The sequence below is a fragment of the Pan paniscus genome, chromosome 1, assembly GCF_029289425.2.
Source record: "Pan paniscus chromosome 1, NHGRI_mPanPan1-v2.0_pri, whole genome shotgun sequence".
In the NCBI taxonomy this organism is placed as follows: Eukaryota; Metazoa; Chordata; class Mammalia; order Primates; family Hominidae; genus Pan; species Pan paniscus.
The window spans coordinates 99770454-99795873 of record NC_073249.2 but is presented as its reverse complement, the minus strand read 5'-3'; the positions used below and the strand labels follow the sequence as shown (position 1 = coordinate 99795873).

General features: G+C 39.6%; 1 protein-coding gene, 1 long non-coding RNA gene and 1 pseudogene across 7 annotated transcripts in view; 2 read left to right on the top strand and 1 right to left on the bottom strand.

Moving 5' to 3' along the window:
• Nucleotides 1-2318: 2318 nt before the first annotated feature.
• LOC117975203 (uncharacterized) lies at nt 2319-24271 on the bottom strand. Of its 3 annotated transcripts, none has more exons than XR_008625725.2 (5): nt 24140-24256; nt 11351-11476; nt 7251-7348; nt 5221-5317; nt 2319-4705 (listed from the first exon to the last, which is right to left on the bottom strand). It is a non-coding gene; the product is annotated as an uncharacterized LOC117975203 (long non-coding RNA). The 3 variants fall into 3 exon arrangements; XR_008625728.2 differs by having other exon boundaries at nt 7251-7309; XR_008625726.2 differs by lacking the exon at nt 11351-11476 and having other exon boundaries at nt 24140-24271.
• Nucleotides 7355-12250, top strand: LOC100983771 (large ribosomal subunit protein eL6-like; annotated as a pseudogene).
• VPS45 (vacuolar protein sorting 45 homolog) overlaps nt 15343-25420 on the top strand; it is an 87206-nt gene continuing 77128 nt past the window's right edge. Inside the window, exon 1 of one of the 4 annotated variants that reach the window (XM_034934438.3) lies at nt 15343-25132. In XM_034934438.3, the coding sequence (XP_034790329.1) occupies nt 25040-25132 (93 nt within the window). In that variant the 5' untranslated portion in view covers nt 15343-25039. The remainder of the gene's footprint in view (nt 25133-25420) is intronic. The other 3 variants (XM_063605608.1, XM_003817318.7, XM_034934436.3) reach the window with 3 other exon arrangements.

The window sequence follows — 25420 nt, the reverse complement described above, 5'->3', positions numbered from 1 at the left end:
CTGATAAGCTTCAGTTAAGTACAGAGCAGGTCAACTAGGTAAAAAGGTGTTAGGACCCGTGTCATATAAAGAATTTTAAAGGAACGTAGGATATTTAGTACTAAAAACAAACATAAAAAAGAATTGGTTGGCAGAACATGAGAGATGCCACTTATGTGAAAAATACTTTAGATTTATTCCATACAGTTTTTGGAGGGTAAGTTCAAAGGGTAGAAATTAGAAGGAGATAGATTTCTGCTTTAATGTAAGGAAAAGATTTCCAACAATTTGAGCTCTTCAAAAATGGAATAGACTTATTGTGAATTCGTGAGTTCACCCCTATTTGGACATAGTCAAGCAGATGATGAATGACTTTATGCCAGAGATGTTGAAGAGGGACTTTTACATCAAACTAGTTGATCACTACATTCCCTTGCAACTCAGGATTCTTCAGATTCTCTAATTTTAGGAATATGAGTTCAATATGGCTTATAATTATTATAACATTTTTCAGGTGATACTAGAAGCCCATTTCCTCATAGTCAAGGAGGCAGACACATTTAGTGATTTCACACAATGTATATAAAAACAAGCCTGAGGCTGGGCACTATGGTTCACGCCTGTAATCCCAGCACTTTGAGAGGTTGAGGCTAAAGGATTACAAGATTACTTGAGCCCAGGAGTTCAAGACCAGCCTAGGCAACATAGAGAGACTCCTCCCCTACAAATTTTAAAAAATTATTCAGGCATGATGGCACGTGCCTGTAGTCCCAGCTACTCAGGAAGCTGAGGTAGGAGGACCTCTTGAACCCAGGAGGTCAAAGCTGCAGTAAGCCATGATAGGGTCACTACACTCCAGCCTGGGCAAGACCCTATCTCAAAAAAATAATAAAATAAAATAAAATAAAAACTGGTCTGAGTAAATAAAATCTCACCCAATTATATTTTTTTCAAATTTAAGAGTTTTTAAAGGTTTATTTTATTTTTTTATTTTTTGAGATGGAGTCTTGCTCTGTAGCCCAGGCTGGAGTGCAGTGGCATGATCTTGGCTCACTGCAACCTTCGCCTCCCAGGCTCAAGTGGTCCTCCTGCCTCAGCCTCCCAAGTAGCTGGGATTATAGGTGCACTCCACAATGCCTGGCTAATTTTTGTATTTTTAGTAGAGATGGGATTTCACCATGTTGGCCAGGCTGGTCTCGAACTCCTGACTTCAAGTGACCCACCCGCCTCGACCTCCCAAAGTGTTGGGATTACAGGCATGAGCCACCTGTTATATTACAGGCATGAGCCCACCACCTGGGGTGGTGGTGCACACCTGTAGTCCCAGCTACTTGGGAGGCTGAGGTAGGAGAATTGCTTGAACCCAGGAGGCAGAGGGTGCAGTGAGCCGAGATCACACCACTGCACTCTAGCCTGGGCAACAGAGCAAGATTCTGTCTCAAAAAAATAATAATAATAATAATAATAATAATAATAATAAAAAATAAAAATAAAGTTCAAGGATATGTAGCAAAGAAAATCACTTACAACAACCCAACATTATAGTCTGTCTATAAAATAAACACATCTACTCCTTCCAACTTCATAAGGGTGAAAAATAAGAGTTTAAAATATGAAGCAGAAACAAGATGTATTAGTTACCTGTGAAAATAGCTCTCTGATTGTGTGCCTTTAAATTGGCAGGAGAAAAAAAAGAAACTCAGTTTTAAAACAGAAAACTTATATATCACTATGTCTATGTACTTGTTATAGCCAACGTCCCTAAACAGAAAATTGTTCAGTGGTGCAAGGGAATTAGTAATAATACCAATAATTATTAGATTCAGATTTCAAATCCCATATGAAAATAAACAATATTATTTGTTCTTAAAGTAAAATTTTTTTTTTTTGAGATGGAATCTCGCTCTGTCACCCAGGCTAGAGTGCAGTGGCATGATCTCACCTCACTACAACCCCCGCCTTCCAGGTTCAAGCGATTGTCATGCCTCAGCCTCCTAAGTAGCTGAGATTACAGGTGTGTGCCACCATGACCAGCTAATTTTTTTGTATTTTTAGTAGAAATAGGGTTTCACCATGTTGGCCACGCTGGTCTCGAACTCCTGACCTCTAGTGATCTGTCCAACTCAGCTTCCCAAAATGCTGAGATTACAGGTGTGAGCCACCATGTCCAGCCAGAAAACCTTTGTGGAGGTGCTGGGGATTGACCCAGGGCCTCATGCATGCTAAGCATGCGCCCTACCACTGATCTACACCCCCTTTAATTCTTAACATCAGAAATATTATTCAACAGACACATATCAGAGTTGAGGGAAATTATTGGAAAATTGAGACCAAAAAAAGCATACAGAAAGTTAATTTATTTTCTAGACAGAACTCTACTAGTATTAGAATCAAATACTTTTAATTAGATAGTAATTTACTTGCTTTCTTGTACCTTATGGCCATCTTCTCTAGTCTGTTTGTTATAGTCCTACACGTATTAAATAGCAAAAACAAACTAATTATATATTTTGCATGATCAGTATGTTACAACATTAAGATCAGACTAATAATACAAGTCACCTACTCCATTGCCAATTTTTATACTCCCTGCAATCTTACAGCACATCCTCATATGAACAAAAAGGCTTTATATTTATCTTACAGAGGATATAAACATCAATTTATAAAAAAGAGACACAAGCCTTATATAGTTAAAAGTAATATAATTAACATGATTACAAAAACATTTCTAATAAAGCAGAGGAAATAATTATATTGCTTGTAGTTCTAGTAAGAGTTTATTGAACCATTAAAAATAATTTCAAAACAATAAAATACAAAGGCAAATATCCAAATAGTTTTGTATGGATCTAGCATTCACTTTTCCTTGATCCAACCTAGTTTTAATTCCTATGGCCTACAGGATGGCTTAGATAAGGAAGAAGCTAAAAATTGGCTGTTACAGAGTGGCAGTTGTGTGGCATATGGGTGATCTACGTAACTGAAGTTGAAGGGAGAAATGCAATCTTCCCCCAAAACCTGCTTTTCCTTCAGTCCACTGTCACAATCCTGAGTCCAGCTACTCTCTCAACATCTCCATCTCCCTGGCTAAAACCTCCCATCTCTCATCTGGGTTGTTGTAAAGCCTCCTAACTAACCTCACTTCTTTCGCCTTTGCCTGCTATGATTAATTCTCAACCCAGTAGCCAGACTGATCCTCTCCTCAAAGCTCTCCAGTGGCATTTTTTTTTTTTTTTTTTTGAGACAGAGTCTTGCTCTGTCACCCAGGCTGGAGTACAGTGGGGCGATCTCGGCTCACTGCAACCTCCACCTCCCGGGTTCAAGTGATTCTCCTTCCTCAGCCTCCTGAGTAGCTGGGACTACAGGCGCATGCAACCACACCTGGCTAATTTTTTTTTTTTTTTTTTAGTAGAGATGGGGTTTCACCATGTTGGCCAGGATGGTCTCAATCTCCTAACCTCGTGATCCACCCGCCTTGTCCTCCCAAAGTGCTGGGATTATAGGCGTTAGCCACCACGTCCGGCCTCCAGTGGCATCCTTATTCAAAATAAAAGTAAATATCCTAGGGTGGGCATGGTGGCTCACGCCTGTAATCCCAGCAATTTGGGAGGCTGAGGCGAGCAGATCACTTGAGGTCAGGAGTCCAAGACCAGCCTGGCTAACATGGCGAAACCCCATCTCTACTAAAAATACAAAAATTAACTGGACATGGTGGCAGGTGCCTGTAATCCCAGCTACTGGGGAGGCTAAGGCAGGAGCATTGCTTGAACCCGGGAGGCAGAGATTGCAGTGAGCCAAGATCATGCCACTGCACTCTAGCCTGGGCGACAGAGCACAACTCTGTCTTGGAAAAAAAAAAAAAGTCAATATCCTCACAACTAGGTCCTACACCAACTATTCCCCATTTTCCATCTTCCGCTGTCAATCACTCAGCTACCCTGGCTGCTTTGCTGTCTTATGAACAGCCCACTCCCACCTCAGGGATTTAGCAATTGCTCTTTCCTTTATCCAAAAAACTTTCATCTGGATTACATGTATCTTATTCCTTTAACATCCTTCAGGTTTTTGCTCAATGTTCATTTTTCAGCAAATGATTCCCTAACCACCACATTTATAACTGCAAACCTTACGCATCTCAACACTCCCCCCAACCTCCTTCTTTAAACTTGTTTTTGCTCTATAGAACTTACTACCACATGATTACTATATATTATGCTTATTTTGTTTACTGTCTGATTGTCCTCACTAGATTGTAAGAGAGATTAGGGATTTTTGTCTGTTTTTTTCAATCCCATATTTCCATGGCTAACACCTAATAGGTATTCAACAAATGCTTGTTGAATATATGAACATCCTCTATAAATCCTCTAGTAACCAGTGTCGAGAACTACATGCCTATGTAGGTGACCCAAACACTTCCTCTAAGAACTGTATAGAAAAATAACTTCAGGCCAGGCGTGGTGGCTTATGCCTATAATCCCAGCACTTTGGGAAGCCGAGGCGGGTGGATCGCGACGTCAAGAGATCAAGACCATCCTGGCCAACATGGTGAAACCCCATATCTACTAAAAACACAAAAATTAGCTGGGCATGGTGGTGCGTCCCTGTAGTCCCAGCTACTCGGGAGGCTGAGGCAGGAAAATCGCTTGAATCTGGGAGGCAGAGGTTGTAGTAAGACAAGGTCGCGCTCCAGCGTGCACTCCAGCCTGGCGACAGAGCGAGACTACGTTTAAAAAAAAAAAAAATTTTCATTTAATTTAAACATCTTAATTAAAAATAGCAGCATTCAATTAAACATTCACATAATAACTACACAATTATTCTCTTTACTTCTTTCCTACTTTAAGCCTTGATGCCATCACTACTTCCAGAAAAAAAAAAATAGTTCCTAAATATCCCACAGAAGAAAACAAGGTAATGTTAATATAAATACTCTGCCCCTACATTTATGCAGTCTTCCCTCATATTTTTGATAAATTCCACACCCTTCCACCAGAAGTTAAAGAAAGGAAACATATCCTCCCACTTTCGGAAATGCTTTAACCAAAATTAAAGAGAGAATGAACAAGCTATCCGTAGGAACCCATTCATCGATAAAAAGGAAAAACATTTCCTAAGAAATGTCAGAGACAAATGACTCTGGATCTAACACCATTTGGGGGGTTTCATACCATTGCTAACACAGAGACATAATATTATTAGATTTATATTAATAAGGCTGAGTGTAGTGGCTCATACCTGTAATCCCAGAACTTTGGGAGGCCAAGGCAGGAGGATATCCTGCTTGAGGACAGGAGTTCAAGACCAGCGTGGGCAAAATAGTGAGACCCCATCTCTACACAAAATAAATAAATAAAATTAGCACAGTGAAAGGATTGCTTGAGCCCAGGAGTTCAAGGCTGCAGTGAACTATGATTGTACCACTGCACACCAGCCTGGGGAAGAGAGTAAGACCTTGACTCTTAAAAAAAAAAATTGTATTAATACACTACTTCCAGAAATTAAACAAGACATACACAGTATGTGGATATAAACAAAGAAAATGATTTCCATGTGCAAAACATAAAACTCATAGATTAATAACTCAAGTTTCCTAGTCTATTTTCTTATTTTGTTTCATTAAAAAAAAAATTTGAGACGGAGTCTCACCCTGTCACCCAGGCTGGAGTGCAGTGGCATGATCTCAGCTCACGGCAACCTCTGCCTCACTGGTTCAAGCAATTCTCCTGCCTCCGCCTCCTGAGTGGCTAGGATTACAGGCGCCCGCCACCACACTCGGCTAATTTTTGTATTTTTTTTTCAGTAGAGATGAGGTTTCACCATGTTGGCCAGGCTGGTCTCGAACTCCTGACCTCAAGTGATCCGTCTGCCTCAGCCTCCCAAAGTGCTGGGATTACAGGTGTGAGCCACCATGCCCCGTCTACTTAGAGGTCTAGTAAACTTAAATCAGTTCTGAAGCTTTTCCAGACAGTAGTAGTAAAATACACTATAAATCAGATTACCTGGTTCTCAATTCAATGTTCTTTTCATTCTGTCATGCTGCTGTCTAAATTTGAGTGTTCTCTTGACCAGGAATTAAATTATTCTCTATATCTGAGTTGAAACTACTATATCACCAGGAAATAAAAAAGTCTAACTTCCCAATATTATTCCTAAATTAAATCGTGGTTAGTCAGGATGTTGCTATATACTTTTAATAATAACTGAAAATTGAAGCAGAAAAAACCCCAATTCACTATTACTTGTATATTTTGTGCCATGAACAGAGGAAATTGTCATTTACAGTATAATTTTCTGGGCATAGGCATGGATTCCGGTGTTCACATCCCCAAGTTCAAATCTCAGTTTTGTCACTTATTAGGGGACATTATCTTAATGTCTCTAAGCTTTTATTTTCCTTCTCTTTTTTTTTTTTTTTTTTTTTTTTTGAGACAGGCTGATTACAGGCTCGACCTCCTGGGCTCAAGCAATCCCCCTGCCTCAGCCTCCCGAATAGCTAGGACCACAGGTGCAAACCACCACGCAATTAATTTCTGTATTTTTTGTAGAGATGGGTTTTACCATGTGCTCAGGCTGGTCTTGAACTACTGGGCTCAAGTGATCCATCCGCCTTGGCTTCCCAAAGTGCTGGAATGACACGAATGAACCACCGTGCCCAGCCCTATTTTCTCATTTTTAAAAAAGAAAGGTTATTGTTTCAAAATATGTTGTACATGAGGCCAGGTGTAATGGCTCATTCCTGTCATCCCAGCACTTTGGGAGGCTGAGGCAGGAAGGTAGCATGAGCCCAGGAATTCAAGACCAGCCTGGGCAGCACAGTGAGACCCCCATCTGTACAAAACTTTTTTAAAAATTCTCCAGGCATGGTGTTACGTGCCAGTAGAGGCTGGAGGGTCACTTGAACCAGGGAGGTCAAGGCTGCAGTGAGCCATGATTGCGCCACTGTACTCTAGCCTGGGCAATCCAGGGAGACCCTGTCTCAAAAAAAAAGCATGCTTTACATGATAAATATTACAATTTTTGCCAATTAAAAATAAATATTTATCTCTCATATCCCAGGAAATCAAGTAAAAATAAATAAAAGAAATAAATGAATAAAATTTAAACAATAAAAAGAAGATAGCAGTACTACTTATGTCTTTGAGTTGTGAGAAAAATGCACAGAAAGTACTTAGCACATGGCCTAACACATATATATATTCATAGTGACAGATACACTACTGTCAATTGCAGTCAGACATGAATGGAAATCATAATCAGATTCTCACCTTTCAAACTTTAGATGTGACTTCATAGTAATTCAACAAATCTTCCAAGTCCAGAACACCTGTTGATTTGAATCTTACAGCAATTACTTTTATCTAGTCTTTAAGAAATGAAAAAATAATGTAATAGTAAACTCATACAGTGACTCAATAAATTTAAAGCCATAAACAGACTAAATCCAACACTAAACAAGCATTTTGCAATCTATTTTAGCCAAAACAATGCATTTTCCCTCATTCACATAACAATTACTCAGTATGCCAGCTCCCAGTGTTACAGAGCCTGTTCTTGGTGATTCAAGGGCGCCCTCTGTCTGAGTGCTGAAAAAATCCAAACCCAAATTTAAAACTATGTAAAAACATGCTTTCTCAAGTAAATTCTTAATAAACAGTTCTATGAAATTGATCCTGTCTTTAATCACTGCTGGCAGATAGTCCTTAAAAAAAAAAAAAGAAAGAAAGAAAAAAACGGCTGGGTGTGGTGGCTCACGCCTGTAATTCTAGCACTTTGAGAGGCCAAGGCAGGTGGATCACCTGAAGTTAGGAATTCAAGACCAGTCTGGCTAACATGGTGAAACCCTGTCTCTACTAAAAATACAAAAATTAGCCAGGCGTGGTGGCAGGAGCCTGTAATCCCAGCTACTTGGGTGGCTGGGGCAGGAGAATCGCTTGAACCCAGGAAGCAGAGGTTGCAGTGAACCGAGATTGCGCCATTGCACTCCAGCCTGGGCAACGAGAGCTAGACTTCGCCTCAAAAAAAAAAAAAAAAAAAAACCACCAACAAATGTCATGTCATTTGTTACAAGAGCACAAGAAAGTCATGTCTACATCTCTGTAATTTACCTGGAAATTTGGAAATTCCATGATATTTTTCTCAAAATGTATTCCATATTATTCAATGAAATTATTGACATGAGTCACCTAGATAAGTTTATTGCTCTCTTTTTTTGTTCTGTCCATGTAAAACTCTGTACTTTATTTAACATGTCATTGTAGCAGTTTGCTCAGTAGTATCACCAACATTAAATATTTATTGGGTATCTTCTGTATGCAGTACAGAATACTAGGTGAAAAGGATGGAAAAAACCATTCTCTATCCTTAAAGAAATAACAATCTAGTTTCTAAAACAAGACACATAAAAAGGATGTGTACAAAAATATATAGTGAAATGCCCACTAAAAAGTAGGTTTCTTTCCATCTGCTTCCACTTTAAGGAAGTTAGTCAACTTCTCTGAACCTCAGTTTATCTGGAATATAAAAATAATATCCACCTTAAAGGAAAGTTGCAAAGGTTAATTCAGATATCTGTAAAGGTCTCAGCACATAGTAAAAGCTTAATGAAAGGTGGTTGTTATTATTTACTACTATTATTAAGAGAATAATCTTAAATAATAGTGTCCTACATTAAAGACATTTTATTTGCTTCAAATGGAAAGATATGTAAATAAAAAAGTTTATGATTTACTTTTACAATATTAAACAGTCTTTCTAGTTAAGAAAAACAGTGATCTTGATTAAATGCTTGACAGATCAGGAATGAGCCATTTCTAAAAGATTATTTCAATATAAAAATATTATGCTCTCTTCATGTTAAAAACTCTCAATAAACTATGCATTAAAGGAACATATCTCAAAATAATGAGTCATCTATGACAAACCCACAGCCAATATCACGCTGAATGGGCAAAAGCTGGAAGCATTCCCCTTGAAAACTGGCACAGGACAAGGATGCCCTCTCTCACCACTCCTATTCAACATAGTATTGGAAGTCCTGGCCAGAGCAATAAGGCAAGAGAAAGCAATAAACAGCATCTGAATAGCAAGAGAGGAAGTCAAACTATTTCTGTTTGCAGACGACATGATTCCATATTTAGAAAACCCCATAGTCTTGGCTCAAAAGCTCCTTCAGCTGATAACTTCAGCAAAGTCGCAGGATGTAAAATAAATGTACAAAAAACACTAGCACTCCTATACACCAACAACAGTCAAGCTGAGAGCCAAATCAGAAAGGCACTCTCATTCACAATTGTCACCAAAAAAAAATAAAATACCTAGCAATACAGCTAACCAGGGAGGTGAAAGATCTCTACAATGAGAATTACAAAATACTGTGCAAAGAAATCAGAGAAGCCACAAACAAATGGAAAAACATCCCATGCTCATGGATAGGAAGAACCAATGTCATTAAAATGGTCATATTGCCCAAAGCAATTTACAGATAAAATGTTATTCCTATCAAACTACCAATAACATTCTTCACAGAATTAGGAAAAACTATTTTAAAATTCATATGGAACTAAAAAAGAGCCCAAATAGCAAAGCTAAAAAGAACAAACCTGGAGGCATCACATTACCTGACTTCAAACTATACTACAGTGGCCAAAACAGCATGGTACTGGTAAAAACAAAACAAAACAAAACAAAACAAAAAACAGGCACATAGACCAATGAAACAGAATGCAGAGTCCAGAAATAAGGCCACACACCTATGACCATCTGAACTTCAACAAAGCTGACAAAAACAAGCAATAGAGAAAAGACTCCCTAGTCAATACATGGTGCTGGGATAACTGGCTAACCATATGCAGAAGATTGAAACTGGACTCCTTCTTTACACCATACACAAAAATCAACTCAAGATGGAATAAATACTTAAATATAAAACCCAAAACTATAAAAACCCTGGAAGACAACCTAGGCAATACTATCCTGGACTTAGGAACAGGTGAAGATTTCATGACAAAGATGCTAAAAGCAATCGCAAAAAATTGACAAATGGGATCTAATTAAACTTAAGAGTTTTTGCACAGCAAAATAAACTATCAACAGAGTAAACAGACAATGTACAGAATGGGAGAAAATATTTGCAAACTATGCATCTGACAAAGGTCTAATATCCAGCATCTATAAGGAACTTAAACGAATTTACAAGAGAAAAACAACTACCCCATTAAAAAGTGGGCAAAGGACATGAACACTTTTCTTTCCCTTTTTTTTTCTTTTTTTTTTTGAGACTGAGTTTCCCTCTTGTCACCCAGGCTGGAGTGCAGTGGCACACTCTCGGCTCACCGCAACTTCTGCCTCCTGGGTTCAATCGATTCTCCTGCCTCAGCCTCCCAAGTAGCCGAGATTACAGGCATGTGCCACCATGCCTGGCTAATTTTGTATTTTTAGTAGAGACGAGGTTTCTCCATGTTGGTCAGGCTGGTCTCGAACTCCCGACCTCAAGTGATTCACCCACCTCAGCCTCCCAAAGTGCTTGGATTACAGGCATGAGCCACCACGCCCGGCTGAACAGACACTTTCCAAAAGAAGACATATATGCAGCCAACAGACATATGAAAAAAAGCTCAATATCACCAATCATTAGAGAAACGCAAATCAAAACCACAATGAGATACCATCTCACACCAGTCAGAATGGCCATTATTAAAAAGTCAGCTCTTTCCCACCTTACAAGATGGAGGGTGAACAAGTTGAGAAGCCAGATACTAAAGAGAAGAAACCTGAAGTCAAGAAGGCTGATGCTGGTGGCAAGGTGAAAAAGGGTAACCTCAAGGCTAAGAAGCCCAAGAACGGGAAGCCCCATTGCAATCAAAATCCTGTCATTGTCAGAGGGATTGGCAGATATTCTCCATCTGCTATGTATTCCAGAAAGGCCACGTGCAAGAGGAAGTACTCAGCTGTGAAATCCAAGGTTGAAAAGCAAAAGAAGTTTCCTGCAACTATTACAAAACCAGCTGGTGGTGGCAAGAACGGTGGTACGCAGGTGGTTAAACTTTGCAAAATGCCTACATATTATCTTACTGAAGATGTGCCTTCAAAGCTGTTGAGCCAAGGAAAAAAACCCTTCAGTCAGCACATGAGAAAACTGTGAGCCAGGATCACTCCCAAGACCATTCTGATCATCCTCACTGAAAGCCACAGGGGCAAGAGGGTGATTTTCCTGAAGCAGCTGGCTAGTGGCTGGTTACTTGTGACTGGACCTCTGGTCCTCAGTGAAGTTCCTCTACAAAGAACACACCAGAAATCTGTCATTGCCACCTCAACCAAAATTGATATCAGCAATGTAAAAATCCCAAAACATCTTACTGATACTTACTTCAAGAAGAAGCTGCAGGCGGGGCATGGTGACTCATGTCTGTAATCCCAGCACTTTGGGAGGCCAAAGCAGGCAAATCACTTGAGGTCAGGAGTTCAAGACCAGCACGGCCAACATGGTGAAATCCTGTCTCTACTAAAAATACAAAAATTAGCCGGGTGTGGTGGCATGGGCCTGTAATCCCAGCTACTTGGGAGGCTGAGGCAGGAGAATCTCTTGAACTCAGGAGGCAGAGGTTGCAGTGAGCCCAGAGCGTGCCACTGCGCTTCAGCCTGGGTGACAAGAGGGAAACTCAGTCTCAAAAAAAAAAAAAAAAAAAAAAAAAGACGCTGCAGAAGCCCAGACACCAGGAACGTGACATGTTCCACATAGAAAGAGAAATACGATATTACAGAGCAGCACAAGATTGATCAAAAAGCTGTGGACTCACAGATTTTAACCAAAATCAAAGCTATTCCTCAGCTCCAGGGCTACCTCTGATCTGTGTTTGCCCCGACAAATGGAATTTATCCTCACAAATTGGTGTTCTAAATTTCCCTTTTTTTTTTTTTTTTTGAGACGGAATCTTACTCTGTCACCCAGGCTGGGGTGCAATGGCCTGATCTCGGCTCACTGCAAGCTCCGCCCCCCAGGTTCACGCCATTCTCCTGCCTCAGTCTTCCGAGTAGCTGGGACTACAGGCGCCCGAGTAGCTGGGACTACAGGCGCCCACCACCACGCCCGGCTAATTTTTTGTATTTTTTAGTAGAGACGGGGTTTCACCGTGTTAGTCAAGATTGTCTCGATCTCCTGACCTCGTGATCCACCCGCCTGGGTCTCCCAAAGTGCTGGGATTACAGGCGTGAGCCACTGCGCCCGGCCTGGTGTTCCAAATTTCTTAAGAAGAATCTAATTAAATAACTGAAAACAAAAAAAAAAATAACAGATGCTGATGAGATTGCAGAGAAAAGGGAACACTTCTGCACTGTTGGTGGAGTGTAAATTAGTTCAACCATTGTGGAAAGCAGTATGGTGATTCCTCACAGAGCTAAAAGCAGAACTACCATTCGACCCAGCAATCCCATTATTGGGTATATACCCAGAGGAATTCTACCCTAAAGACACATGCCCACGAATGTTCATTGCAGCACTGCGCACAATAGCAAAGACATGGAATCAACCTAAATGCCCATCAATGACAGATTGGATAAAGAAAATGTACGTATACACCATGGAATACTATGCAGCCATAAAAAAGAACAAGATCATGTCTTTTGCAGGTACATGGATGGAGCTAGAGGCTATTATCCTTAGCAAACTAATGCAGGAACAGAAAGCCAAATACTGCATGTTCTCACTTATAAGCAGAAGCTAAATGATGAGAACTAATGAACACAAAGAAGGAAACAACAGACACTGGGGCCCACTTGAGGGTGGAGGGTGGGAGAAGGGAGAGGAGCAGGAAAAATAACTATTGGGTACTAGGTTTAGTACCCAGGTGGCTAAATAATCTGTACAACAAACCCCTGTGACATGGGTTTATCTATATAACAAACCTGCACATGTACCCCCGAACCTAAAATAAAAGTTTAAATAAATAAATAAATAAGAAAAAACTATTATACTCAAGACTCCTTTACCACCAATGAAATTTAAGGAGTTACAGGAATATGAATTTTCTAGTACTTACTTCATATGGCTTGCCTGTTCTCTTAAAACATCATCTAAGATGTTAAAAATAATTCAGTCACATTTATGGTCATCTACATATCTAACACCAAGAGCAGCCCAAAAACAGAATAATGATAATAAAAGGGATCTTAGCAATTAATCTAGTTTGATCTTTTTTAAGGAATAAAACTTATTCTGTATCTCCTTAACATTATAAGTTATTTTAAAATTCATCTCATGAATTGCAATAATTCTGGGAGGAGGCAAGCACATGATAAATATTTTTATATTCCATTTGTTGATAAGGAAACTTATAAACAGTAAAACTAAGCACAGTATAAAATACTTGTTATGAAAAATTAATTATAGCTAGGCTAAAGACTACTTGTATTATCTCAATTCTCACATCAATCTGAGGTAGGCGTTATTTTCTCCATTTACAAATGAGGAAACTGAGACACAGAGAAGTTACATAACTTGCCAAGTTATGCAGCTAGTACACACAGAATCAAATCCAGGCTCACTGATTCCAGAGCCTACACTCTTAACCTCTATATTATATTTTTCCTAATACCGAAAAAGAACAATTTTCTTAAATATCCATGAGTCTATAACTGACACAAATAAATGACTGAATAAATAAATAAATGGGGGAAGACAGGACAGGTCTTCTTTACAGAAAATTCCAATTAATACATACAGAAGGAATGAAGAAAATAATCACCATTAGATAAACACCAATTGTTGCAGGCAAGAACCATCAATGGATTACAGCTAAAATTAGGAGGTGAAAGTATGATGAGAAACAGAATATTTTCATAGCTTCAACACATCTCTCCATATGACATATGTTAATTACAAGGAGAAAAATAGTAATTTTACAGTGGAGAAAGCCTGCAGACACCAGGTAAACCAAGTGATCAAAGTTAATATCACCAATGATAAGATATATCAACATTATGTATGCCATGATATTGAGAAGGCTACATCACTTTTTTGATATTTCTGCCAAAAATGCACAATCTCAATCTAATAATGAGAAAACATTAGATAAACCCATATTGACGGATATTCTATGAAACAACTGACCAGTGTGCTTAGAAAGAGTAATTTAGTTAATAGTATTTTACCAATGATAATTTCCCGGTTTTGGTCTTTGTACTATGGTTATGTAAGAAGTTAATATTGAAGGAAGTTCGGTAAAGAGTATAAGGGAACTCTCTATTTTTGCAACTTTTCTGTAAGTTTTAAATTTCAAAATAAGAAGTTGAAAAAGTAACAATTTTCTTAAAATCTATAATCCAAACCTTATTAATTTATCTTCCTCTTTATTCTCAGAGAGGCCAAATTGGTAAGTTCTCCCATGAGTTGACTAGTGTCACTGGCAGAGGAGCTAAGAATAGTTCTCCATGGGTCAACTGTCTTCTCCATATACTACATGCTTCTATAAGGAGATTGGATGATGACGATACACAATAATCTTGTATTTGTAAGTAGTAAGAACAACTATTTTAAAATGAAAGGATTCAGTCTTTTCTCTTAGAGGTGTTCATTAGTTTTTAATCATGAAATAAAATTATTGCCCATGATTCTGAAGTTCTGTGTCTTGATACTCTAAAACATTATATACAGTGAAACCGCATTCTGTTAGGATTTGTCCAATAAAGTACTTTTCATTATCATAATGTTTTAAACATGTAGACTCAGTAATCCTTACTCTAAGAATGTAGAGATATGACTGTGCTAAGGCAATAAGTATGAATAAACAGAAATGTATAGCTAGCTAACATCACAGCTTAACTCAAAAGGTCTGAACCAAGCCTAAAACAGAAAAGTATGACAAGTGAAAGCACTGCCCAAATGCCCTTGGAGCATAATTATGAGCCCATTTTAAGGGGCAAATACTAATAGAATTGGATGAAGGATTGTGGGACAGAAGATTTAGGGGTAAAGAATAGTATTAAAGCTCAACGGGAAGAGAAGAAAAACTACTCAATCTCCTTGTATTCGCTCAGCCCCCAATAATCTTGACCCTCTACTGCTTTGCTACTCAAAATGTGGTCCATGGAACGCCAGCACCGACATCATCTGGAGCTAGTTAAAAACAAAGGATATAGGCTGGTGCCTTTAATCCCAGCACTTTGGGAGGCCAAGGCGGGGCCAATCACTTGAGTCCAGGAGTTCGAGATCAGCCTGGGCAACATGGAAAAATCCTGTCTCTACAAAAAAATACAAATAAATTAATGGGCATGGTAGCACATCCCTGTACTCCCAGCTACTCAGGAGGCTGAGGGAGGAGGGTCACCTGAGACCAGGAGTTTGAGGTTGCAGTAAGCCAAGTTATGATTGTAGCACTGCACTCCAGCCTGGGTGACAGGCTGTTTATTTTTTGAGACTGGGTGACCCTGTCTTGAAAAATAAAAATAAGTAAATAAATTAAATAAATAAAAATACATGATGTAATAAGACCTCATCCCAGATCCATTGACTAAAAAATCTTCATTTTAGCAAGATCCACATGTGATGAATCCCCAGGAGATTTGTACATGCACATTAAAGTTTGATCAACATTTCCCAAACACATTGAGTTTTAAGGAAATAAACAATAAGATATGTCATACCACATTAATCTCCAAATTGGTGGTTTAAGTAGCTTGGTATTTCATTAGACAGCCTTTCAATCTCACTTTAGAAGAGAAAAGCACAATAAAACATGCAGTATAAAAGGTATTTTAGGTATTCTTTATGCTTATCTGTCAGAGTCTAGTTAGGAAAAAATATTTCTTTTACAATAAATTTCTTATTTTACAATTTTCTTACAAAATATACCAAATCTGTGTTTTAAAGTAAATATATTATGTATTAGACATTTTTAAAGAATACTGACAAATTAAGGTACTGAATGCAAATATATACTTTCTTACTTACTTTCTTTTTTTTTTTTTTTTTTTGTGACGGAGTCTTACTCTCTTGGCCAGGCTGGAGTGCAGTGGTGTGATCTCGGCTCACTGCAACCTCTGCCGCCCAGGTTCAAGCGATTCTTCTGCCTCAGCCTCCTGAGTAGCTGGGATTACAGGTGCCTGCCACCACACCTGGCTAATTTTTGTAGTTTTTACTAGAGACAGGGTTTCACCATCTTGGCCAGGCTGGTCTTGAACTCCTGACCTCGTGATCCACCCCCCTCTGCCTCCCAAAGTGCTGGGATTACAGACATGAGCCACCGCACCTGGCCACTTTTCATATTCTTTCTTTTTTTTTTTTTTTTTTTTTTTTTTTTGAGACGGAGTCTCGCTCCGTCGCCCAGGCTGGAGTGCAGTGGCGCGATCTCGGCTCACTGCAAGCTCCGCCTCCCGGGTTCACGCCATTCTCCTGCCTCAGCCTCCCGAGTAGCTGGGACTACAGGCGCCCGCTACCACGCCCGGCTAATTTTTTGTATTTTTAGTAGAGACGGGGTTTCACCGTGTTAGCCAGGATGGTCTCGATCTCCTGACCTCGTGATCCGCCCGCCTCGGCCTCCCAAAGTGCTGGGATTACAGGCGTGAGCCACCGCGCCCGGCCTCTTTTTTTTTTTTTTTTTTTTTTTGAGACAGAGTTTTACTCTTGTTGCCCAGCCTGGAGTGCAATGGCGCAATCTCGGCTCACCGCCTCCTCCTCCTCCCAGGTTCAATCGATTCTCCTGCCTCAGCCTCCCGAGTAGCTGGGATTACAGGCATGCACCATCACACCCGGCTAATTTTGTATTTTTAGTAGAGACGGGGTTTTTCCATGTTGGTCAGGCTCTGTCTTAAACTCCCAACCTCAGATGATCTGCCCGCCTCAGCCTCCTAAAGTGCTGGGATTACAGGCACGAGCCACCATCATATTCTTTCTTTAATGCCCAGTCTAGGTAGGGAAGATTAACATTTACTAATATGTTCATTAAAATAAACATAAAACTCGGCTACTCTGGGCACACTGCCTATGGAGCAGCCTTGCTCTTCAAAGAGAGGGAAAAAAAAAGAAAGAAAAATTATTTAAAAATTATTTTAAAACATAAACATAAAACTTAATAACAATGTAAATACAAAATATTCAGCTAAAAGTTGGAAGGGTTCAGACCAATATGAATTACATGATCCATTACATCTGTTTGCCATTGCAAACAAACAAAAAAAAAACCAGCAGTCTTTTGATTTAGAATATTTTTAGTCATCTCAACCATTTCATGAAATAGAAGATAGTTTAAAAGAGAAAAAAAATCCAGGATAGAAGTAGGGCCATATGTTCCTATTTAATATTGGCATATAAAAGAGAAAATACAAGTAATATCAGCGTGACTCCTTCAGTGAGATTTCAATGCCTCATCTCACATATTTTCAGGCTATTAGGTGACATCTAGGGCTGAAGGATTTATTCACCAGTTAGCATCTGTTAGGTGATGAACTGTGTCCCCGCAAAATTCCTGTGTTGAAGTCCTGACCTTCAGTATCTCCGTATGGGGTTGCATTTGGAGAAAGGGTCTTTAAAGAGGTAATTAAGGTTAAACGAGGTCATTAGGGTGGGCCCTAATATGATTGGTGTCCTTATGAGAAGAGATTAGGACACAGACACCACATAGAGACCATGTGAAGACACAGGAGAAGACAGCCATCTACGAGAGGCCTCAGAAGAAACCAACCTTTGACACTTGACCTTAGACATCTAGCCACCAGAACTATTGAGGAAATACGTTTCTATTGTTTAAGCTACTGAGTCTGGGGGTACTTCGTTATTGCAGCCCTCTCAAACTTACATAGCATCTGACATACAAGATATGCAATAGGTATTTACTGAAGGAACGAAGGTTACAGTTTATCCAGCAATTAATTCTGCCCAAAGCTGAGGCTGAAGGTTGACTTTCCACCAGTAAAGTCAGATTAAATATTTATTATGCAGTAAGACAGGCAAAAAGCTATTATTAAATATGAGGAATATCCACATACCCTCTACCCATCTTAAGAAATGAAGCATCAGCATTATAGTTGAAGCACCTATGCTCTGGTTCCCAGTGGCATCCCACTTGCTCCCATGCTAGAAATAACCACTAATTGAATTTGGTTATCATTCTTGTGTAGGATTTCTTTTTTCTCTTTTCTTTTCTTTTCTTTTTTCTCTGAGACCGGGTCTTGCTGTCCCCCAGGCTGGACTGCAGTGGAACGATCATGGCTCACTGCAGCCTCAAGCTCATCGCACCCGGCTGACTAAAACAAAAAACAAAAACAAAAAAAAATTTTTTTTTTTAATTTGTAGAGATGGTGTCTCCTTGTGTTGTCCTGGCTGGTCTCAAACTTCTGGCCTCCAACAATCCTCTTGCCTTGGCCCGCAAAGTGCTGGGATTATAGGCGTAAGCCACTGTGCCCAGCCACATGTAGCATTTCTTCATACACCTATCTATAGGTTTGTAGCCCTAAACAATATACTATTATTTTTTGCATGTTTTCAAATGTTATATAAATAATATCATACTCTACAAGGACTATGTATGTTGTTTCTATACCCCTACCATCTTTTTGAGAGTCAACCATATGGATGCCCTTAACTCTGGTTTATTTGTCTTAACTGCTAAATATGAATATAGTATTTTGTTATAAAATCATACCATGATTTATTTATTTATTCTTCTGTTGATGGACATTTAGGTTGTTTTCAACTTTTTTGCTATTATCAGCAATACTGTTAAGAACATTCTCATACGTGTCTCACATACATGTGAGAGTTCTCTAGGGCAACGATTTCCAATTCCTTTCATGACCGCACATAGGAAATCTTGGAAAAGCATATAGGTAAAAAAAGGAGGCTGTTCATAGCCAGCAGTGACCTGCCCAGGGGCTCTGGCTGCCCCAAGACCTGCTTGGCTACTCCTAGCCTAATAACAAGTGTGGGGACAAGAGTGACTTTATTTTAAATGCTAATCTGCCACGTAACTTCTGACTAACCCCGAGTCTGGGAATGCCTCCAGAATGTCTAAATGATGTATTAGTCTTTATGTAAGAACTTCTATTCACTGTAAGTTTCCTCCTAAACCACACTTGATGCAATTGCAGAAATCATAGGCTGTGACGCCCACAGCCACCTACATACTCCTTCCAGATCACGTATACTTTCCCTAAGATATAAGCTCTGGGTCTGGAAGGTTTCGATGCAGAGATCTACCTGTCATGCAGCTGCCCAGAACCATATTTCTGTCTGTACATTCCCCTAATAAATCACTCAAAACTGACAAACTGGATTTGTCTGCCTCCTTCTTTGCCTTCTCAGCTCCTTCAGCATTTGGGGGCCACTTTGCACATATGGCCCTTTCACAGAACAAAGAAAGGAAGCTTCCTTGGGAGTTTCCATGGAAGGAAGAGGGATATATACCAAGGGGACGAATTTTTGAGTACAAGAGTATGTATAGTATATCTTTAGCCTTTTAATGTCCACATTGCTCTCCAAAATGTTATACCAATTTTTACACTTCTGCTGGCAATATATGAAGTGTTGTTCTACATTTTCACCAACACTTGGTATTATCAGACATTTTAATTTTTGGATATGAAATGGTAATTCCATTGTGACTTTAATTTGCATTTTTTAGATTACCATTGAGCATCTCTTTGAATGTTTACTAGTCATTTATTTCATTTTCAGCGAATTCCCTTTTCTAATCTTTTGCCAAGAAATTATGTCTTACTCTGAGCAACTGTTCTTTTCTACCTGTGTTAGCTAGGAATCTCTCTTAAACAAAAGCACATTCTATTTTATATATCAGAGCAACTTACAAAACTACCATAGTGCACAGTCTACATTTTGAAAGCTGCTAATCTATAAAATGGTCTAGAACTGATTAAAAAGTGAAGGGGGAAACCTGACATACATTTGTTTTCTTTTTCTTCTTTCTTTTTTTTTTTTTTTTGAGACGGAGTTTCACTCTTGTTGCCCAGGCTGGACTGCAATGGCGCACGATCTCGGCTCACTGCAACCTCCACCTCCCGGGTTTAAGCGATTCTCCTGCCTCAGCCTCCCGAGTACCTGGGATTACAGGCATGCACCACCACGCCCAGCTAATTGTGTATTTTTAGTAGAATCAGAGTTTCACCATGTTGATCAGGCTGGTCTCAAACTCCTGACCTCAAGTGATCCACCCATCTCCACCTCCCAAAGTGCTGGGATTACAGGCGTGACCCACCAAGGCTGGCCCTGACTTATATTTATAACAAGCTCAAATCACCAAAAATTTCACTCAGACTAGATCATTTCATCCTTGGGAATGCAAAGATCTTATTTAACTAAATTTTCAGTTACTCAGGTCTCTGAGTATATTACCTGTAGTTTCTGCAGATAGAAATGGTCCTAGGCCAGGCATGGTGGCTCCTGCCTATAATCCCAGCACTTTGGGAGGCCAAGGCAGGCAGATCACTTGAGGCCAGGAGTTCGAGACCAGCCTGGCCAACATGGTGAAACCCTGCCTGTACTAAAAATACAAAAATTAGCCAGTTTGGTGGCGGGCACCTGTAGTGCCAGTTATTGAGGAGGCTGAGGCATGATAATCACTGGAACCCAGAGGCAGAGGTTGCAGTGAACCAAGATGGCACCACTGCACTCCAGCCTGGGTGACAGAGCAAGACCGTCTCAAAGAAAAAAAAAGAAATGTTTCTTGCTGTGGAGTGGTTGCAATACAGAAATCCAGTTTCTCTGGCCATCTCAAAATGCTACAAATGGTGAACTTATTTGTAATAAAAAGTATGAATTCAGGATCGTTATTTTAAAGGAGTCTGCACAGGATTTGATAGCTGGTTGGTAGTCATGCTACAAGCCAACTCAGCTATAATATTCTCACTGTGGCTATTATCAATTTACCTACTCAGAAAGGTGGAATCACTGAAATTATTGAATGTGCAGACAGAACTCTTCATGCAGTTAATTTTTACTCAATGATTTAAAGCTATTAAATGCTTTTGCTACCATAAAGCTCAGCACATCACAGTTGGTGAACTGTGATGAAAATTTAACAAATTCTGTTTGATTTGAGGCTGCATAGACACTAAGCCTCTGAAATCACTTGAAGCATATTTTTCCTAAGTTTTTTCTTCATAAAAATTGCATGTGTTACAAATTATGATGGAGCAGGTCAAATCTTCCCATTAGTATTTCTATTATTGTATAGTAATACAAGATCAAGTCTTAATGGAAATTATATTTAGAAGCTATGGATGACATTTTCTGAAATTGATTCTATGTTTAAATTTTCTTGTCAATGGGAAATACATATAACCATAAGTGAAAAATAAGCTAAAACACGTTTACCTTTTGATTTCTAATAATCTAAGCTGATATTTATTGAGCATTTACTATGCACCAGGCACTGTGTAAAATACTTTTTTGCACATTATTTCATTTAATTCTCACAAATTCATGAGGTAGGTTATGTTATTACCATTTATCTGATGAAGAAATGGTTACAGAAGTTAAGAACACTGCACAGATACTAGTTGTATGACACAAGCAATCCTTTCTTTCTTTCTCTTTCTTTCTTCTTTTCTCTCTTCTCTTCTCTTTTTTCTTTTCTTTTCTTTCTGGCAGAGTCTCACTCTGTTGCCTGGAGTGCAGTGGCATGAACATGGCTCACTGCAGCCTCGATTTCCAGGGCTCAAGCAATCCTACCGCACGCTTCTCAAGTAGCTGGGACCACAGATGTACCCGCTACACTTAGCTAATTTTTAAATTTTGTGTAGAGACGAGGTTTAGCTATGTTGCCCAGGTTGGTCTCAAATTCCTGGGCTCAAGCAATCCTCCTGCCTTAGCCTCCCAAAATGCTAGGATTACAGGCATGAACCACTGTGCCTGGCCAATACTGCCATTCTTTATGCAAATATTTTTTTCAATTGTTATCAAGTAGGAAATCTAATTAACTTCAGTTTCATTGAATTTCATCTTTACTTCCTTCCTATCCATGGCTTATGAGAGAAGCGTTAACATGAAGCAACAAGGATTATAGTAAATAGAGAATTAATAATCTAAAATAACTGAGTTGGCCATATTGTTATTATAATTATGCTGAAGCTTATTTACATATTCTTTGTTTTGTGTTGAAGCCTTGAGCTCTGGTGGGGGAAAATCATGATTTTGATTAAACACAAAATGGGCAGTTAAACCTCTAAATAGTATACATGGAGAAAGCTGAAGTACATTTAATTATTTAGATAATCATTCCTGATTATTTAACTTACATATTTACAAGCCTAAATAAAATGTACAAATGTAAATAGTGCTTTTTTTTTGGAGACAGGTCTCACTCTGTCACCCAGGCTGCAGTGCAGTGGCACACTGTAACCTCAACCTCCTGGGCTCAGGTGATCCTCCCATCTCAGCCTCCCAAGTAGCTGGGACTGGAGGTGCTGGCCACCATGCCCAGCTAATTTTTTGTATTTTTTTGTACAGACAGGGTTTCATCATATTGTCTAAGCTGGTCTTGAACTTCTGGACTCAAACGATTGGCCTCGCCTTGGCCTTCCAAAGTGTTGGGATTACAGGAGTAAGCCACGTGCCTGACCAATACTGCATTTTTTGACTTCCTGTTTTCTATCCTTAAAGCACTGATTTCTTGGACCCAGTGAAAACAAATTTTTCAAGTTGAAGATTTTAAGTTAATGTAGTCATTCATATTTGAAGGATGTCATGATTTATTTTTTAAATTTAATGTCTTTACTATTGAAAATATTTCTTGTTATTATAGTTTATTTATACCCTAAATTAAAAATAAGTAGGCACTTCATATTCTGGATTTGCTGTCACTTGCCTGCAACAAAACAAGTAACTCTGGGTTTATACTGGATGAGTCACAAAGCAAGAGCTTGGATTTTATCATTGGTTTCAGTTCTATTTTTAGAGGTATGGGGATACAAAAGAAGTTCTTAATTTGGAGACATTTAAAATGGCTTGTGTGGTTTTCTTCAGGAAGGAAGGATGCTGTCTAACTTCAGGACCGTCACAGCACCCTTTAAATATGTAATAATTATTTTGTTCAAAATGTTTATGTTCCATATCTTATCGCTCAATGTATAAAATATCACTGCCACTGACATCAATGAAATTTTATGTGAAACGGAATGAGTTAGTAAGTGTCAAGTAGGTATTTTCCTCGTCCCTCAAAAAGTTATGTGCCCAAGTATAAATCATCAAAAGGATAAAGATTCTTTCCATCTATTGCTTACAGACTGACTATTGTTTAAAAAGGCACGAATTTCACAGACAAGTCTTTATCTCCTTCTTTCTTAAAAAAGCACAGAAAATGGGGGAAAAATCTTCTATACTGCAATCTAAATTACAGGTAAGAAAAATAAAAACCAAGTGACATGGGAGATTGGCAGTGAATTTTCAAATATCAGTAATTTACAGGATTTACAGGATTTTCATTAGCGTTGTTTCCATGTTTTCTGTAAGATACGAACATTTAAATTGATAAGAATGGAACGTTCATATAACATTTCTTGTATCCATTTAAAGATTCACATTTTCACTTTAATATATAACTTAAGACTTTTCTTTCAAAACACATCTAAAAATTAGTAAAATGCCTAAAGGGAAGCTTTATTTACTTGGTAGAAAAGCTGAAAGAAAAAAAAATATATTCTTCACAATTTCAGAGGTGACAAAAATCTCTTATATTTCAGTAGTTTCTGATCTCCCTTAAGGGATTTGAGAATTATATATAATATTGCATAATCTTAAGCTGATTAATGTTAAAGTGCTATTGGTCTATTTTAACTGTGTACTTCTTACAATATAATGAAAGAATTTATTTGGTAATCCTGAATCTATTGACCTCACAAACACTGGTCATTATTTTGGTGGAAATATTCATAAGCATTTTTAGTTACTGATTTCTAACAATTGTTTCTTATTATCTTCCTGATTTTACAATTCCCCAAAGTAAAGGTGCGAAAAACAAACATCTACCCTCCTTTTCGACAAATGCCATGATAGAGGGGAGACCTGTGTGGTGTAAAGACAAACGCAGACATTTGGAAGTTGATGGTTTTAAGATTCAATAAAAACTTGAGAGTTTTGGCTTCAAATCCCCACGCTAGTTTTAGTTCTACCGGATACGTGTCCCCTACCCATTTCAAAGGACCCAGTCACCTCGGCTCTTGCCTGAGTTTCAGAGTCCCGCCGGAGTTAGAGCTGGCAGAGTCCAATTGCTCAGAGCGCCGAGGCGGGGGCGGGTCAGGGGGACGCTTGCAGGTCCGGTGGTCCCGCGGGCTGCGAGCCCCCACGGCCGACCCTAGCTGCAGACCCTCCTGGAGAACCTCAGGCCTTTCCCCTAGAAACATCCCTAAAAGGCGTTCCCTTTGTTCATTCATTCAACAAATATTTGTTCAATCTCATATGCCCCTCTGTCTTGGGAAAACCAATTAGGGCCTCTGCAGCCTCAATACAGGGGCACTGTTCCCGCCTATTAATGACGCAATGAACCCGGGAAGACGAATCTCGACCACTGTTTCGCAAATACCGCGTGTGATTTATTAAATGCCGTCTCTCCGAGTCCCAAGCGGCCGGGAGCATTATGCCACCTCCCTTGCCCTCATCTCTCACTGCCATGCAAGAAAGCGTTAATGGCAAATAGGGCACGTAGCCACACTCCGTCGTTCCTGCTTCCAAGCAAACCTTGTGCCAGGTTCCTCATTTCGCGAGGCTCCACTCTCTTGGGCTTCAGGCTGCCGCTGGGCCTCCAGCACCAAAGGGCAATAGGGGTCTGAGAGTCCGGGCCTCAGGCATCTTCAGGCCGCAGGTGGGTGGAGAATAGCGCCCGCGCGTGGCAGCGGCCCAGGCCGTCTCAGCCGGATTTTTCCATCCCCGGGGTAGGCTTGGTCCCCTGTACACTCCAGCGGAACTACAACTCCCAGCACCGTGGCTGCCCGGACTCCCGGAAGCCGAATCCCGGCTGGGAGGAAGCAGCTGAGACCCGGCCAACAGACTGGGGGTTAATTTAGCCAGAAAAGGGGGCGGGAAGGGCTGTAGGGTACTTGTCAATTCGCCGCCATGAACGTGGTTTTTGCTGTGAAGCAGTACATTTCCAAAATGATAGAGGACAGCGGGCCTGGTATGAAAGTACTTCTCATGGATAAAGAAACGGTGAGTTTGCTTTTGCTCAGCATTTGTGAAGGAACCCTCTCAACCTTACAATTGCTGGTCCCATTCCACTGTAGGACTTAGCATTTAATTAAAGATACGAAAATGAGGGTCGGTTTGTGTGGAATTGAAAAGTTGTTTATATAAAGCTTGCCCGGTGGGTTTTCAGTCTACATGGCTCCAGCCACTGCCCAGAGACTACTTCTACCCGGAACAATTTATTGGAATCAGAAATCCTTTTCTAAATGTCTCCGCCAAGAAATCATTAATATGTCAGAGCACTTGGAAGAC